The following is a 14438-nucleotide window of genomic DNA, read 5'->3' as shown; positions in this document are numbered from 1 at the left end:
ATCCTTAATTAGAATATCCCCGAACCGGGATATCCTTGGAATGGGATATCCCTGGTTGGAATAAGTACGATAGGTAGCCCGGTCCAGACATGTAAAAAAAACCTGAATCGGATACAAAAACAACTGAACCGGGGACTAAAAGTACCGAACCGAGACGGGATATAATGAGGATATTCTTGGAATAGCTTATCCCGAAATGGGATATGACGGGAATATCCCTGGATTAGAAAGAATGAAAATTAACCCTGTACTTTTTCTTTTTCTTTTTTTTGAATGCAATTAACCCACTACTTTTTCTTTCTTTTTTTTTTTCGACGGGGATATCCCTGTACTTACTAAAACGTTGTTGTGAAAATATTTAATGTGATTCTCTGAAAATATTTAAAAACTCGGTATGATTTAATTAGTGTTTTCTTATTCCCTCAACAAATGCGTGCCTTTTTTACGGAAAATGTCTTACAGATTTTTAATCGGTAAGACATTTTCCGGAAATTCTTCCTCCCATCTCACTATCTGTTCTTCATCTGTTCTGAGATTTTCCAAAACAAGGTAAGACTTTCTCCTTCTTCCGTTCTTCATCCAGTTCTGTAAGATTGGTTTTGGGTACGGCTTTTTCTTCTTCTTCTTCTTTTCCCTGAAATTGGTTTTTGGGTACGACTTTTTCTTCTTCTTCTTCTTTTCCCTGACTGATCTGAATTGATCCTGCTTCTGGGATTGATACTTGTTATATATTGCTTAACCATGGTGTTTTTGGCTTGGGATGTTGTTGAATTCTCTAATTTCGACTTTGATCCATTTCTGTGCTTCGGATTCTGTATCAAACTTATTATTATCATTCAATTCATTGAATTCCATGTTTTTTCTCTTTTGATGTGTAAAGTGAATCTTTCTCCCAATTGACATGTTCGATTTTTTTAAAATTTCTATATAATTTACTTCTTTTATCAAAAGATTTTCTTTCTCATTAATTAGTTTTGTCGTAAGCACACATAAATCCATTATATGTTCCTACCATCTCTTCTATGTTAGTCTAGTTTTCGTTCAGAAGCAATTAGTGTGATTCTTTTAGCCTTAGGTTGTTTTGCTTCTCATATAGCAGATTTGTATTCCAATAAGTACATCAGCCGGGTTGGCGCAGATTTTACCATGGATGCTTTATCATAAGGTTATTGGAGTTGCAACCTTTTACCTCTTTGTCGAAGGACATGCAGCATCTCCCAATGTTTCCAGAGTTTTGGAATCTATTCCTGTGAGTTTATGAAGACTTTGGCTTCCTCTGAATTAATTTTTGCTCTGTATTTCATTTATAAGTTGAAGTTTCAATTGATTTTCCTCCGCTTGTTTGTCTGAATTACTTATGAAATAAGTTATATGTTGTTGTTCTTTAGGGAGTTGTTGTTCATTTATATGTTGTTGTTCATTTATAAGTTGAAGTTTCAATTGATTTTATACTTGTTTAATTATTACTTTAGCTGAAAGCAAGGTTGTTCTCAATGTTTCTTCCTACTATTTTTTTAACTAATACCTTTGCTGAATGTGAAGTCTACAAGTGATAAATTGTCTTTATTTTGCATTTATTTCATGCTTTCTTTCATTATATTTGTGCACATGCAAATATTCACCATCTGTTGCTTTTCTGGTTCTTTAGAGACAAGTCCCATACATAGATTTGAACTGGATATTTTTGTTTACCTCAGTCTCTTTACTACTGCTATTTTTGAGTTGTAAGACTTATTAAGATATGGGAAATGCAACAAGCTATTAAGGCACTAAACCTCTATAAATTTGAACTGGATATCTACTGCTATGAGATGAGACTTTTGGATTGAAATTTATAAACAGGTAGCAATATTAAGGATGATGTTTTATAGCGTCCCCACCTCCCAAGCAATTCATAAGGCATTACGATTATGCATGATGAGTTTTTTGGTTAATATTCCTGTGAGGTGTTCAAGGACTATATTACATTGCATGAGCTAGAACCATCTTGGATCTTGATTATCAACGGTTCTGTCATTGTCTATATAAATGTTATTCTTTGCAGGCATTCATAATTGCTTCAACTGCAAAGAGGAAGAGTTACTTCACTGGTATAAACTTGAAGGCAGTCTTTTTTTTCTTTTTTTCCCTGGATGCATTGCATTATTGCACCTTTCTGCTCGATACAAATGTATGGATGCGTTGATGTCAAACTACAGACCTCTGGTTTTTGTAGGTACAGGGAACATGTTGTTTGGGGTGATAAAGACCTTAGGCTGAAACTCCTAAGAAAAGGGATTTTAACTCGTAAATATACTCCTATGGTAATGACAGTTATAACGTTTTGGAAAATAAGAAATGACAGGAAATTAAAACTACTTTTATAAGCATCCATCTTTAAAATTCAGTTCAAAATGATGTATGATTTTAACTTAAACGGATAAGACGCCTTTTTGCTACACTGCGTAACTTAAATGGATACGCTGGCATATAAAGGCTGTAGTGCTATGCTGGAAGGTGTCATGGTAGTTGAGGGTAGTCGTTTGAACTTGAAACAACAGAAATTCAAACATTTTATATGGATTACTTGTCTATGAAATGCATTACTATTTTGGACCGTTTGATTATTATTATAGTTAAATAATATGTTTTACAAGTTATCTTGTACTTGTGATAATGTGTTAAAATTTCTGACTTGCAAAAAAACGTGTCAATGTTCAAGAACTATGACCATCTTCCAAAGGAAACACATTTTGGCTTGTATAGAGAAGCAACTCGTGGTAACCCAAACTACTTCTTGACTTATGGGAATGAGAAAGAAGCTGCACGTGTTCAAGATGAGCTTCGTCCAAATGGTGCTCATTGATGGCACAATTATATGAAAACTATGTACTAATGGAAAATCTTGATCAAATAACTTGATGCAATATTAGCATCACAAATACATGTCTCATAGGTTCTTATGTAATTTAATATACTTTGCATATTTGGATAAAGGGTGGGTAAGGATAAAGGGTGTTTGGGCCATTAGGGATGGGGATGGGATATGTGCAGCTGGTCATTGATAATAGAGAAAGTTTTATGTTGCTTTCATATCATTGATATACATGTTAGTAACTGAAACTGCTTGATTTGTAAGAAACTGCTTGATTTGTAAGAATGATAGTTACTTTTATAACACAATTACAAATAATTTATTTGACTTTGGTTAGTTTCAATTGACTTTCGATTAATATTTTAACTTAATAATTGAGTATTATTATATATTTAATTTGATTAATTTATTTATAAATAAATCATTGCAATATATGTAAAAATAATTTAAAAGATAAATTTATTAATATATATGTAAAAACAGCTTCTCTGGAAAATATTTTCAGGAAATTTGCCAAACAACAAAAAATATTTTACACAGATTCATCCAAACACCAGAAAAGTAAATTATTTTTCAGAAATTATTTTTCAGAAATTATTTTCCAAAAATTATTTTCCGAAAAATATTTTACTTGTAAACGGAGCCAAAATCAAGCTTAGCAGAAAAGAATTAATGTCAAATATATTCTTGTGAACCTACCCCCAAACAGATAAATAAAACTAGGTCATTCTTGCATGCAACTGACGAGGTGAATGCATGATTCATACAGAAAACAATAACAAAAATTAACATCCCCAAATAGAAATCGAACTAAGAGGTTAAAAAAAAGTAAAACTTTCAACTTTAGATTATAGCTTTGCAAACATAAACTATAGTTGAATATTTTCATTCTTTTCTAATTAAACCGTTTGATATTTTGTTATCACGTTTCACTTAATGTTAATCAAATATCAGATATCAGCTAGTGTTAACAAAAAGGATAACACATTATCTTTGATTGTCACCTATTTAACTGCTCAACATGCCAAAAGCCCAAGCCACCCTGACTAGAAATGAAAGGGCCTATTTAACTAGTTATGATATCGTTATAGAATATATCCAACACATCTTTTTTTCAGTCTCATAAAAAACATCAACCTATAAGCAAATCAAAATTATGTTAATTTAAGAGTTGCAACTAGAACCTATTCACTTAAAAGATTACAATTCAATTTTCCTTCATTTAAGGTTAGGTAACACAGATGAATATAATTTTATCTTTAACCAAAATTTGAGTATTTTCACTACATGGATATATTAATAATCACACAAAACTTCTCACTAGGTTGATATAAAGAGAAACCATGAGTCCTCTTAAAACTTCCAATCAAAATCCATTTGCAAATCATATTCAACATAAGGCAAACAATCCCAACTAAGTTTTTAATGTCAAATTTTTTTATTTAATGTCAAATTCTCTTAGTATATTTTAATACTCAATATGATTTAAGTAGTTTTTCTTTATTCCCTCAAAAAATAATGTTTTTATTTATTGAAATAATACTTAGCATTTTTATAAAGAATGGTTAACTATATTAAAATAATTATATATAACTTATTATTTAATATAATAAATAATTTAGAGTAATTGCAAAACAATTAATTACAATGTTTATAAAAATATTGTGATACATATTATTTTATTAAATAAAATTACAATTTTACATGTTTTTAATAATTTTATAAATTTAAAATAATTTAAACATTCTATTATATTTAATTTTTAATGTAATATATTTAATAGTCATTTTTCTTTCTCAAATCACCGTTATAGCTTCGATTGAATCTAAATACACACTTCATCATTAATTTCAATTTTATCATTATAATATTCAATCCCATCATTTCTCATTGCCACCATAATTTTTCACTTCATCAAAACTAAACTCACCACTCATCCAAATGAAGATTAAATTTTCAGCCATAGTCTGTCTTCTTAAGTATAAAGTCTAATGCTGTGAAAATGTTTTCAAAATTCTTAAATTGTGGAGCTTTTATAGGCTTTATTTTATCAAATTTTACTACTTTATTGCAAATTATAAAAGAGCAAAATTATATATATAGCCAAAAGAATTTTAAATGAGTTGGGAGAAATTTTCAAATATGAATGATAATTTAATTTACTTCAATAAAGATTTGGATACTTTTGTTCAACCTCGAAAAGTTTCACAACTTTGACAAAATTTAGGGGTAAAAATAGAGAAAATATTGTTACTAAACAAACTTGGTAATATTATACACGACACAAGAAAAATAGCTAAAACTCAAGACCGAAATTGAAAGTGAAAGCCCGGATCGACACCAAATCTAAAACTAGAAACCGAAAACCTAAACTCAAACCTAAGTTGAAAATTGAAACTTAGCTTTGAACATATTTGGGTAACTACATTTAAGGCTTTTTAAAGCCATCTATTCTTTCTCATTCTAGTCGAATTTTAAATGGTTCCTGTTGAATGAAATGTGATCTTTCCGTTGGAATATTTTTTTAGCCAAATTGAGTTATGTCTTAGAAGAATTAAGTTCCCAAATAAGCCTACTTGAACCAGAAAACTTAGAAATTAAATTGTGACGATTTTCAATGTTTTGAGCCCGATTTGATGAAACGAAATTTTTAATTTTAGAGTTACATTTGAAATTTAATGTAATATCCTTAAAACCACAAAACATTTGAATGAGTAAAAAGTCTTGAAATTTTTGAAATAAAGAATACCAATTTTTTTATTTAATTTTAATATTGTTGTTAGCCAAAATAAGTTTTATTAAATTAAACATTATGTTAAACTAATTTTCAAATCTTTTTTGTTCAATTCTTTGATTTATATATATTACAAAATTATAGAATTATCACATATGTTCAATTACTTGGGAGGTTATTGTACAACCAAAATATCTTTGAACCGAAACTCTAAATTAACTAAAACCAAATCAAAAACCCAAAATCAAAATTGAAAGTGAAATCCCGGACCGACTCTAAAACTTCAAACCGAAAACCTTAACTGAAACCCAAATCAAAAACCCAAACTTAAGGTTTTCAACATATATAGGTAACTACATTTATGGCTTTTTTAAAACTATCTATTGTTTCTCATTCAAGTCCAACTTCAAATTATTTCTTTCGAACAAAATGTGATCTATGCAATGGTAAGTTTTTCTAGCCAAATTGAGTTCTATCTTAGCAGAAAAAAACTCTTGAAGTAACCTACATGAACTAGAAAACTTAGAAATTATGAGCAAGTTATGACGGGTTTAAATGTTTTTAGCCTCAAATCTTAAGCTTTTGATTACAATTTTTGATAAACCAAATTTCTATTATATTTCAACTTTAAATTAATATTTAAAACTGCAAAATATTTGAACTAACATAAAGTTTTAGGAGTAATGATGGAGACCAGCACAACATTAAGGCCAGTGAATAGTACCAGAATTGACATAGGACGTGTTCTATAATCTATGAGGCATCTGGAACATTATTACTCAAATATTAAAATAATTGAGACAAATTTTATAATAAATCGACCTTTATGGGATAAAAAATTAGTTAATTTATATTAATTAATTAAAATTTCATTTATAAAATTGGAAGCCCCGGCTTATGTGGGATTTAATTCTAGTCTATTCTAAAATCATTGAAGTATAACCATTTCCCAAGAATAGAAATGGCAGCTAGCATTCCCTCCTTTGCCGCGGAGAAGAGAAAGGGAAAAATATTGCTTTTCTCTATTTTTAGGATATTTTTGTTGTATTCAAAGGCACCACTTTGGTTTCCTCTTCATAACTCCCTTTCGACATAGGTTGCCGCTGGTCTTGGTAATGTCTGCACCAGGACCTCGAGGCGTCTTGAAAATAGTCTCTTCTAATTTTGCCAGGAGCCGAAATCCGAAGCAAAGCAAAAAGTGCTAAACATGGATGCTGCTGGCAATCGAAGTTTTAAGTTACTATTATTTTTATTTGCTGCCATAATCCCAGCCCTGCAAGGTCACATCGGAGAATATGATGAATATTGGAAACAACGTGAATTGGAAGCTAAAGAAAACACCGAGCAGGCATATAACCCCAATCCTGAGGAAGTTACCCAGCATGTCAACCACCTTGTTTCCAGGTAGAAAAACATAGAGGATTGAGATTGTTAAGTGCCATTTTTCAAATACTAATGGTTTTTGGAATGTTTTTTTTAGTTGATATCGGCTTTTGTATTTTCTATTTTGCATCAAGGTCGCTGATGGGGCTAAATAGTACAAGACGACATTTGAGAGCAAGAAAAAAAGGCGGTCCCTGCGATCCAACCAACCCCATTGACCAGTGCTGGCGCTGTGATCGTAACTGGGAGAAAAACAGGCAGAGACTGGCTGATTGCGCCATTGGATTCGCACGTGGTACTATTGGTGGAAAGTACGGAAGAATTTACGTAGTGACCGATCCTTCAGATGATGATTTTTTAAATCCTAAACCTGGAACCCTACGTCATGCTGTGATCCAGAAGGAACCTCTTTGGATCATCTTTGCACGAGCTATGATCATCAGGCTAAAAGAGGAGCTCATTATGTCGGGTAACAAAACAATCGACGCTAGGGGAGCCAATGTGCATGTGGCTTATGGGGCTGGTATTACTATCCAGTATGTGAGGAACGTTATTATCCATGGCCTCCATATTCACCACATTGTTCCCGGCAATGGCGGCATGATCAGGGATTCCGTAAACCACTATGGGTTCAGGACAAAGAGCGATGGTGATGGGATTTCTCTTTTTGGAGCAACGAACGTTTGGCTTGATCACCTTTCAATGTATAAGTGTAGGGATGGTCTCATTGATGCCATTCAGGGGTCAACTGCCATAACAATCTCCAACTGCCATTTCACTCATCACGACCAGGTAATCAAAATTTTGATACTTCCAAGGATCATTAATATTAAAATCGTTTTTACCATTTATTCTAGGATGAGGTTGAGCAAGCTAGGGTGACGAATAATTTCTGTATCTGTTGATACAGGTGATGTTGTTTGGAGCAAATGACAACCACAAAATGGATGAGAAGATGCAGATCACTCTTGTTTTCAACCACTTCGGTAAAGGATTGGTACAAAGGATGCCGAGGTGTCGATGGGGGTTTATCCATGTGGTCAACAATGACTATACTCATTGGCTCATGTATGCCATTGGAGGTAGTAGCCACCCTACCGTCATCAGCCAAGGCAACCGATATATTGCTCGACCTCACGTGGCATCTAAGGAGGTAGCCAATCTCATTTCCTTGTCAGAAATAAAATGATATGTTTTTTTACTTTCTAAAGTAATATTCATGACTGGTAAATTTTGGTAAAGGTGACCAAGAGGGACTATGCACCACCAGAAGTATGGAAGACGTGGAATTGGAGATCAGAAGGGGACCTGCTGCTGAATGGGGCTTTTTTCTCTCAATCCGGTGATCCAAAAGCCAGCTCGAAATTCAAAGGCGACACTAAGGTTTCTGCTAAGCCTGCTTATAAGGTGGACTTACTTACAAAAGATTCTGGAACACTTATATGTATCCGTGGCCGAGCTTGCTAACAATCATCAATGCACCCAAGGAAAAACATGGTCAGGGAGTTTGTCGGAATTATTATGATAAGAAAGAATCGCAGACAAAAAACAATTGAATTGCAACAAAATTGTCTGCAATAGTTTTATATATTTCACGCACCCCGTTTTGAACAATGAAACATGAGTTCTTCTAACAAAGAAAAACTTCTATGGAAAGAAATAATAAAGATTATATGCTAATAAATAACAAATATATTAAGGTTAATAAATTCTAAATCTTCTATAAAATTTAGAAAATATGATCTGAAAACATAATTCAAATCCAATTGCTTCATAGCTTCTTAATTTGCTCGCATGATGCATGAACAATAATCTCGCAACACTTTCCTTGGTTTTCATGTTGCAAACACCAAATTTATCTCTCAACTTTTCAAACCTCATCTTCTGAAGTAGTGTGGTTAGAATATCTGCAAGTTGAGTTTCAGTACTGCAATGAACCAGAGTCACTTTTTTGCTTTGTTCGACTTCTTTCACGAAGTAGTACTTAATTTCAAAATATTTTGTCTTCCCGTGGAAGATTGGGTCTTTCGCAATTCTTATGGTAGATTGATTATTGTAAAAAAAATTGAGTTGCTTCATTTTGCATAAAATTCAAGTCAGACAAAAACTTTCTCAACCAATTTGCTTGATTGACTATTGCTACTGCAGCTACATACTCAAGCTTAGCTATGGATTGAGCAACTGTCAACTGCTTCTTAGAACACCAAGAGAATACCCCAGACCGAAGCAAAAAGAAATATTGTCGCATATCTTCTACTGATCCAACCCAATCACTGTTAGTGTACCCAAAAAACTTTGATGAGTTCGCCATTGCAGTGTCCATTGCAGTCTCAACACCCTTTTTGCAGATTTAAAATGAGATGCATCGTAGCAATGCATAAATTTTGACTACAAGCTAACTGTGAACATAATATAAGGTCGTGTCGCTGTTAAGTACAACAAACAACCAATAAGACCTCGATAATTTTTTTCATCAATCTTTTGAAAATTTCCACTACTACTGAGTTTTTCTCTAACTGCAACAGACGTGCTGATTGGTTTACACTTCTAGATGTAGAACCTCTTTAAAATCTGTAGTGCGAAGTTCTATTGGCTTATGAAAATAGCTTCTTAAACTTGTCGCACTTTCATCCCAAGGAAATGTCTTATATCCTCAAGATCCGACATTTCAAATATCTTCTTCTTTTGCAGTTTAAACTCCTTCACTAAGTCATTGCTGCTCCCAATCACAAGAAGATCTTAAACATATAGCGAAACCATTAACACCGTGAGTTCGCCAATCTTCTTCATATACATAGCAGGTTTGCTAGGACTTTTTTCAAATCTCAAGCTCACAAATTGCTCATCTATTCTTGCATACCTGTAATGACTCTATAGTCAGAGGTGTCAAAAATTGTATTCTCGAGACTTCATTCCCATAAATCAAACTCTTAAATATTTATTAAAAATATTTACGAAATTAATTGTGTAGTTAATTAGGTTTCGATTAAGTGAAATTGCATAAATTAAGAGTTATTATAGTATAAGAACTAAATCGCATAAAGGTTAAAAGTTGAATTATAAATTAAATTAACTATAAAGGACTAAAGTAGTAAATGTACATTATTTCATGTTATTGGAAGGTCATTAATGAAATTTTAAATTATATATATGTTATATGTTATAATAATAGTTAAAATACATTTAATTTATGTATAATTTATAAAATAATAATGGTTATGATAATAAAAAACATAAGGAAAAAGATGTTAACATGCAAAAGAGTAAGAAAAGAAAAGAAAGATAGGAAGGAGAAAGTAGAACATGGGCATCCTAAGGGCTTTTAAGTTTCAACTTCAATTGGTTAGTCAATTTAGTTCGTTTTTCTTGTGATTTTTATGTTTTTGGAATCCTAGTACCTAGGACTACCCAACTCATGTTGTAATTTTAATATTGATTGAGTTTTTAAATGTTATTATTAAATAGTTTTAATATTAGAGATTAAATTGATAGATTTTTAAGCTAGAAATAGAAAAAGATTAAATTGTAGAATAAATTGTAAATTTTGAGTAATAGGGACTAAATTGTGAAAAATTCAAAATTTAGGTGTTTAATGAAAATATGGAGTTAAATTTAGTTTAAAGTGAAATTTTTATTAAAATATAGAATTAATTGTAAAGAATAAAAATTAGTCTCGGTTTAGGGACTAAATTGGAATTTAGGCAAACAATGAGTAAAAATTTAAAATATTTAATATGAGATCGAATTTTGTTGTATTGATGAATTTTAATTGTTTTAATTCCGTAGCTAACGTTGTACCGGAATCCTCGACTAAAAAGGGGAAGGATAAAATCGAAGTCGAATAGCTCGGAATCCATAGTTTGTATTCAAATAATCCGAACCTAGTTACTAATTATTATATTTTGATTTAATGCATATGGTAAGTGGTTGTTGAGGTGAGTATTTTGGCACTTTGATATTGAATTGAAATTATAGTTGATTGAAATGGATTGAGTTGGTATATATATTATGAATGTATTGATTATTTGAATTGAAATAAATATATGTGTAAATGTGATAATGTGCAATTATGATAATTGGATATCGGTTGTATTTGGAAAGTGAATTGGAACCCTATTAACTGTATCGGGTTAAGTCGGATATAGATAGCATGCCATAGGATAGGAAAAGTTCAGGGATTTCTTCAACTTCAAGTCGATGAGGCACTGCGTGCCAATTTACTTCGGTTTAACCGATGAGACACTAGGTGTCAATTTATATAGCACTGGGCGTAATTATTAATTCAGATTTTTCCGATGAGGCACTGGGTGCCAAACTAGTGCGTTAGTTAGATCCGTGTATCCGTCTGAGTCCAAGTCGTGTTAATAGGGGTAATTAAATAACAAGTTCTATTATCGATATTGAAATGGAAAAATATGTGAATTGGAAATGGAAAAGTGAATTGATATATGAAAGTTGGAAAAATTGTGATTATAAATGAGATACATGAGTAATGTGCTCATTGATTGAATATAGTTGAATTATGCCATTGTTAAAATGAAATGTTGATTGAGATATGAAAAGCTATTTTATAGTAAGTGATGTTAATTGAGTTATATGTTAAACTAACTAATGGAAGAATATTAGTGAAGTGAGTAAATCATGATATAATGAAGTATTATGCATGAAACTGAGATGATATTTACAATTGCTTGTTAAATAGTAACATGATTATGCATTTCAAATTGAGCATTCATGTATCTTTATGTCTTTAATTGTTCGGATTATATAAAAATCAATGAGTTTCACTCAGCGTATGGTTTTGTTTTCCATGCGCAGGTTAAGTACTTCACTTTTGATCGTAGATTCAAAATCTAACAACGATCCTGATCTCAAATGTCGTGATGTTTATCTTTTTGTGTTGGTATGTACCTAGGATGTCTAGTTGATAGTTATTTTATAGATGAATTGTAAATGAAATTATAAGTGTTAGGTTGGTTTGGTATATATGTAAACATGTGTTTGTGTTTAAAGCCATAATATGGTTTATTGAATTGAATCAATGCTTGTTATGTGTATGTCAATTAAAGTTGATGTTTTAGGTAGATATGAACTAGGCTAAATTGATTGATTTTGACATGTTTATAATTTTGATTTGAATGATGCATGGATGATATAAATGTAGTACCAATGATGGTACATTGGTTAGACATCTAGGATGATTGTTTTGGCTCATTTCTAGTGTGTTTGATCGTGTTTTAGATAGGTTAAACGATTGGTTTTTCAATTGCTTAATGCCCAAGCAAGTAGAAATGGTAAACTTGTGTTTTAAGGCACATTTTAGGTCTACACGGCCAAACACACGGACGTGTGACTTGGCTGTGTGAGACACACGAGGGTGCGAGGGCATTTTCGAAAGGTACACGGATGTGTGGCTTGGCCGTGTGACCCAAGTCTGTAACAACCCATTTTCAGTTAAATTGGAACAATGGTTTCGGAACCACAAATCTATGGTCAAAAAAATTTTATTTTAATATTATTTTATAGTCTGCATTATGATAGAAATGTCATATGAAAATTTCGTAAAGAAATTTTACCGATTACATGTTTAATTTGATAAAAAAGGACCAAATTGCATAAAGTAAAAAAGTTGAACTCTAGTAGCTAAAGGGATCAGCTATGGAATTCAAAATTGGAGGTCCTTATATGGCAAATAGACCAATTAGTGGAGTTAGCAGATAAACATGATTATTCATCATTGGAAAATTCATTAAAGAAAAGAACTAAATTAGAAAGTAAATAAATAAAAGATGATAAATTAATTAAATAAGAAAATATCATCATTTTATATCATATTTCCTAAAAATAAGACATGGAAACCCTAGCCATGGTTATGGAGTTCAAGCAAGCTTATTTTGCTTAATTAGGTGAGTATTTTTGTCCCATTTTTAATGATTTTTATGTTTCCAATGTCGTAATAACTTAATTTAGCTATCTCGAGGATTAATTTGTAAAACCATTAAAGTTTTAGGGTTTTTCCATGGATGAGTATAGTTGAATTATGAAATTTTATGGTAGAAAATGAAAGGTTGTTGATAGATAAACAACTTTTGTAAAGGGAATTTTGATGAAATTATGATTTAAGGACTAAATTGAAAAGATGTAAAATTCATAGACAAATTCTGAATTTTATGAAATACATGAGCTGCTAATGTTATATGTAAAAAAACGGCTAAGCTTGAAATAAGAATTAAATTGCATGAATTTCATTTTCCGAGCTTAGGGATGAAATCGTAATTAATTAAAAGTATTGGGGCAAAATGGTAATTTTTCTGAAGATGTGAATTGTATTGTATTGAATATAAATTAATGTTAAATTCATTGTATAGATCCAGAGATCAAATATGGAGTTAGACCAAGAAAAAGAGAAAGTAACGGATTAGTAGCTTTTGTGTACACGAATATTTGTCGAGGTAAGTTCGTGTAACTAAATTGTATGTTTATATATTTAAATTGAATTTTATGTTTGTGAAATGTATAAAATTTTCATGTATAAGTATGGATCACATATCCAATAATTTCTGACAAGTACTAAGTTCCGTTTGAAGCTAAGAAATTCGACAGATACAAATGACATTTGTCATTAAGAGTTCTCAATTGGTTGTGGTCTTGCATGTGTTACGGGCATACCGCAACTCAAAAAAGCATCCCATTATTAGCTCTTATGAGCATCTCGATATTGGCTCTTTTGAGCTTCCTGAAATTTGGCTCTCACGAGCTTCCTGTTATTTAGCTCTTATGAGCATCCCGACATATTGCTCTTACGAGCTTCTAAATTAAAGGCTCTTTCATGAGCTTCCCAATTAATGGCTCTCTGGAGCTTCCCGATATTGGCTTGCTTGAGCTTCCCGATTATGACTCTTATGAGCTTCCGGTTACATGGCTCATATGAGCTCCTTATTATATGGCTCGAAAGAACTACCCGTTTATATGCTCATGTGAGCATTCCTGAATATGAATTGACGAATATTATATGAATTTACGGATTACAGTTTTTTACACTTAGTGTGTACTACCCTTGTATCCATCGATATTTTAAATGGTTCAATGGGTAAAGTTCTGGTATGAGACAATATGAATACGAAATGAATTGTTACCCGTATATGCCTGAAATACATGAAAATGATGTTACTTGACATGTTGGAAAATGAGATGAAAGTTACATGTGTATAAAACTTACATTTGTGATTATAAGTTATTATATGAATTACATGACTAACATGGTTGATGAGGATATGTGTTTAGGCATGTGGCCAAATTGGTTTGAGTATGTTTAGTTTGCTTACCTTAATGTGAATAAATGGTAAGTTAAATTCCTGTTATACGAACTTACTAAGCTTAAAAGCTTACTCTATTTTATTTTTCCTGTTTTATAGTAACTCGGAGGCTCGTTAAGATTGGAAGTTGGTCAAAGCTACATCACATTAT

The 14438-nt window shown here is 31.7% G+C and overlaps 2 protein-coding genes across 12 annotated transcripts; both read left to right on the top strand.

The window, feature by feature from the left end:
* The first annotated feature begins 302 nt into the window (after window positions 1–302).
* LOC107934858 (glycosyltransferase-like KOBITO 1) lies at window positions 303–3181 on the top strand. 11 transcript variants are annotated; one of them, XR_001694070.2, is made up of 5 exons: window positions 314–549; window positions 1100–1249; window positions 2045–2090; window positions 2216–2303; window positions 2702–3181. XR_001694070.2 is itself a non-coding variant. In XM_016867370.2 (4 exons), exons 1-4 carry the CDS (start codon window positions 452–454, stop codon window positions 2843–2845), a joined length of 441 nt encoding a protein of 146 aa, XP_016722859.1. In that variant the 5' UTR covers window positions 303–451; the 3' UTR covers window positions 2846–3181. The 11 variants fall into 11 exon arrangements, 1 of the variants encoding a protein (XP_016722859.1); XM_016867370.2 differs by lacking the exon at window positions 2045–2090 and having other exon boundaries at window positions 303–549; window positions 1139–1249; XR_001694075.2 differs by lacking the exon at window positions 2216–2303 and having other exon boundaries at window positions 309–549; window positions 1139–1249.
* A 3484-nt stretch (window positions 3182–6665) lies between these two features.
* On the top strand, window positions 6666–8585 carry LOC107934873 (probable pectate lyase P59). The gene is made up of 4 exons (XM_016867393.2): window positions 6666–6992; window positions 7106–7763; window positions 7882–8124; window positions 8214–8585. The coding sequence occupies exons 1-4, from the start codon at window positions 6796–6798 to the stop codon at window positions 8436–8438; spliced, it is 1323 nt and encodes a 440-aa protein (XP_016722882.1). The 5' UTR covers window positions 6666–6795; the 3' UTR covers window positions 8439–8585.
* The last annotated feature ends 5853 nt before the right edge of the window (window positions 8586–14438 follow it).

The sequence above is a fragment of the Gossypium hirsutum genome, chromosome A04 (genome assembly GCF_007990345.1).
Source record: "Gossypium hirsutum isolate 1008001.06 chromosome A04, Gossypium_hirsutum_v2.1, whole genome shotgun sequence".
Classification (NCBI taxonomy): Eukaryota; Viridiplantae; Streptophyta; class Magnoliopsida; order Malvales; family Malvaceae; genus Gossypium; species Gossypium hirsutum.
Note: the sequence above shows the minus strand (reverse complement) of the source record. Positions and strands in the feature narration are given on the sequence as shown.

Excerpts from the sequence above, each read along its gene's own strand:
- LOC107934858 (XM_016867370.2), top strand. The coding sequence starts at position 452 with ATGTCTTACAGATTTTTAATCGGTAAGACATTTTCCGGAAATTCTTCC. Across the intron at positions 550-1,138 it reads CTGAGATTTTCCAAAACAAG|ATTTTACCATGGATGCTTTA; the intron begins GTAAGACTTTCT and ends GGGTTGGCGCAG. Across the intron at positions 2,304-2,701 it reads CTCGTAAATATACTCCTATG|AACTATGACCATCTTCCAAA; the intron begins GTAATGACAGTT and ends TCAATGTTCAAG.
- LOC107934873 (XM_016867393.2), top strand. The coding sequence starts at position 6,796 with ATGGATGCTGCTGGCAATCGAAGTTTTAAGTTACTATTATTTTTATTT. Across the intron at positions 6,993-7,105 it reads GTCAACCACCTTGTTTCCAG|GTCGCTGATGGGGCTAAATA; the intron begins GTAGAAAAACAT and ends TTTTGCATCAAG. Across the intron at positions 7,764-7,881 it reads ATTTCACTCATCACGACCAG|GTGATGTTGTTTGGAGCAAA; the intron begins GTAATCAAAATT and ends CTGTTGATACAG.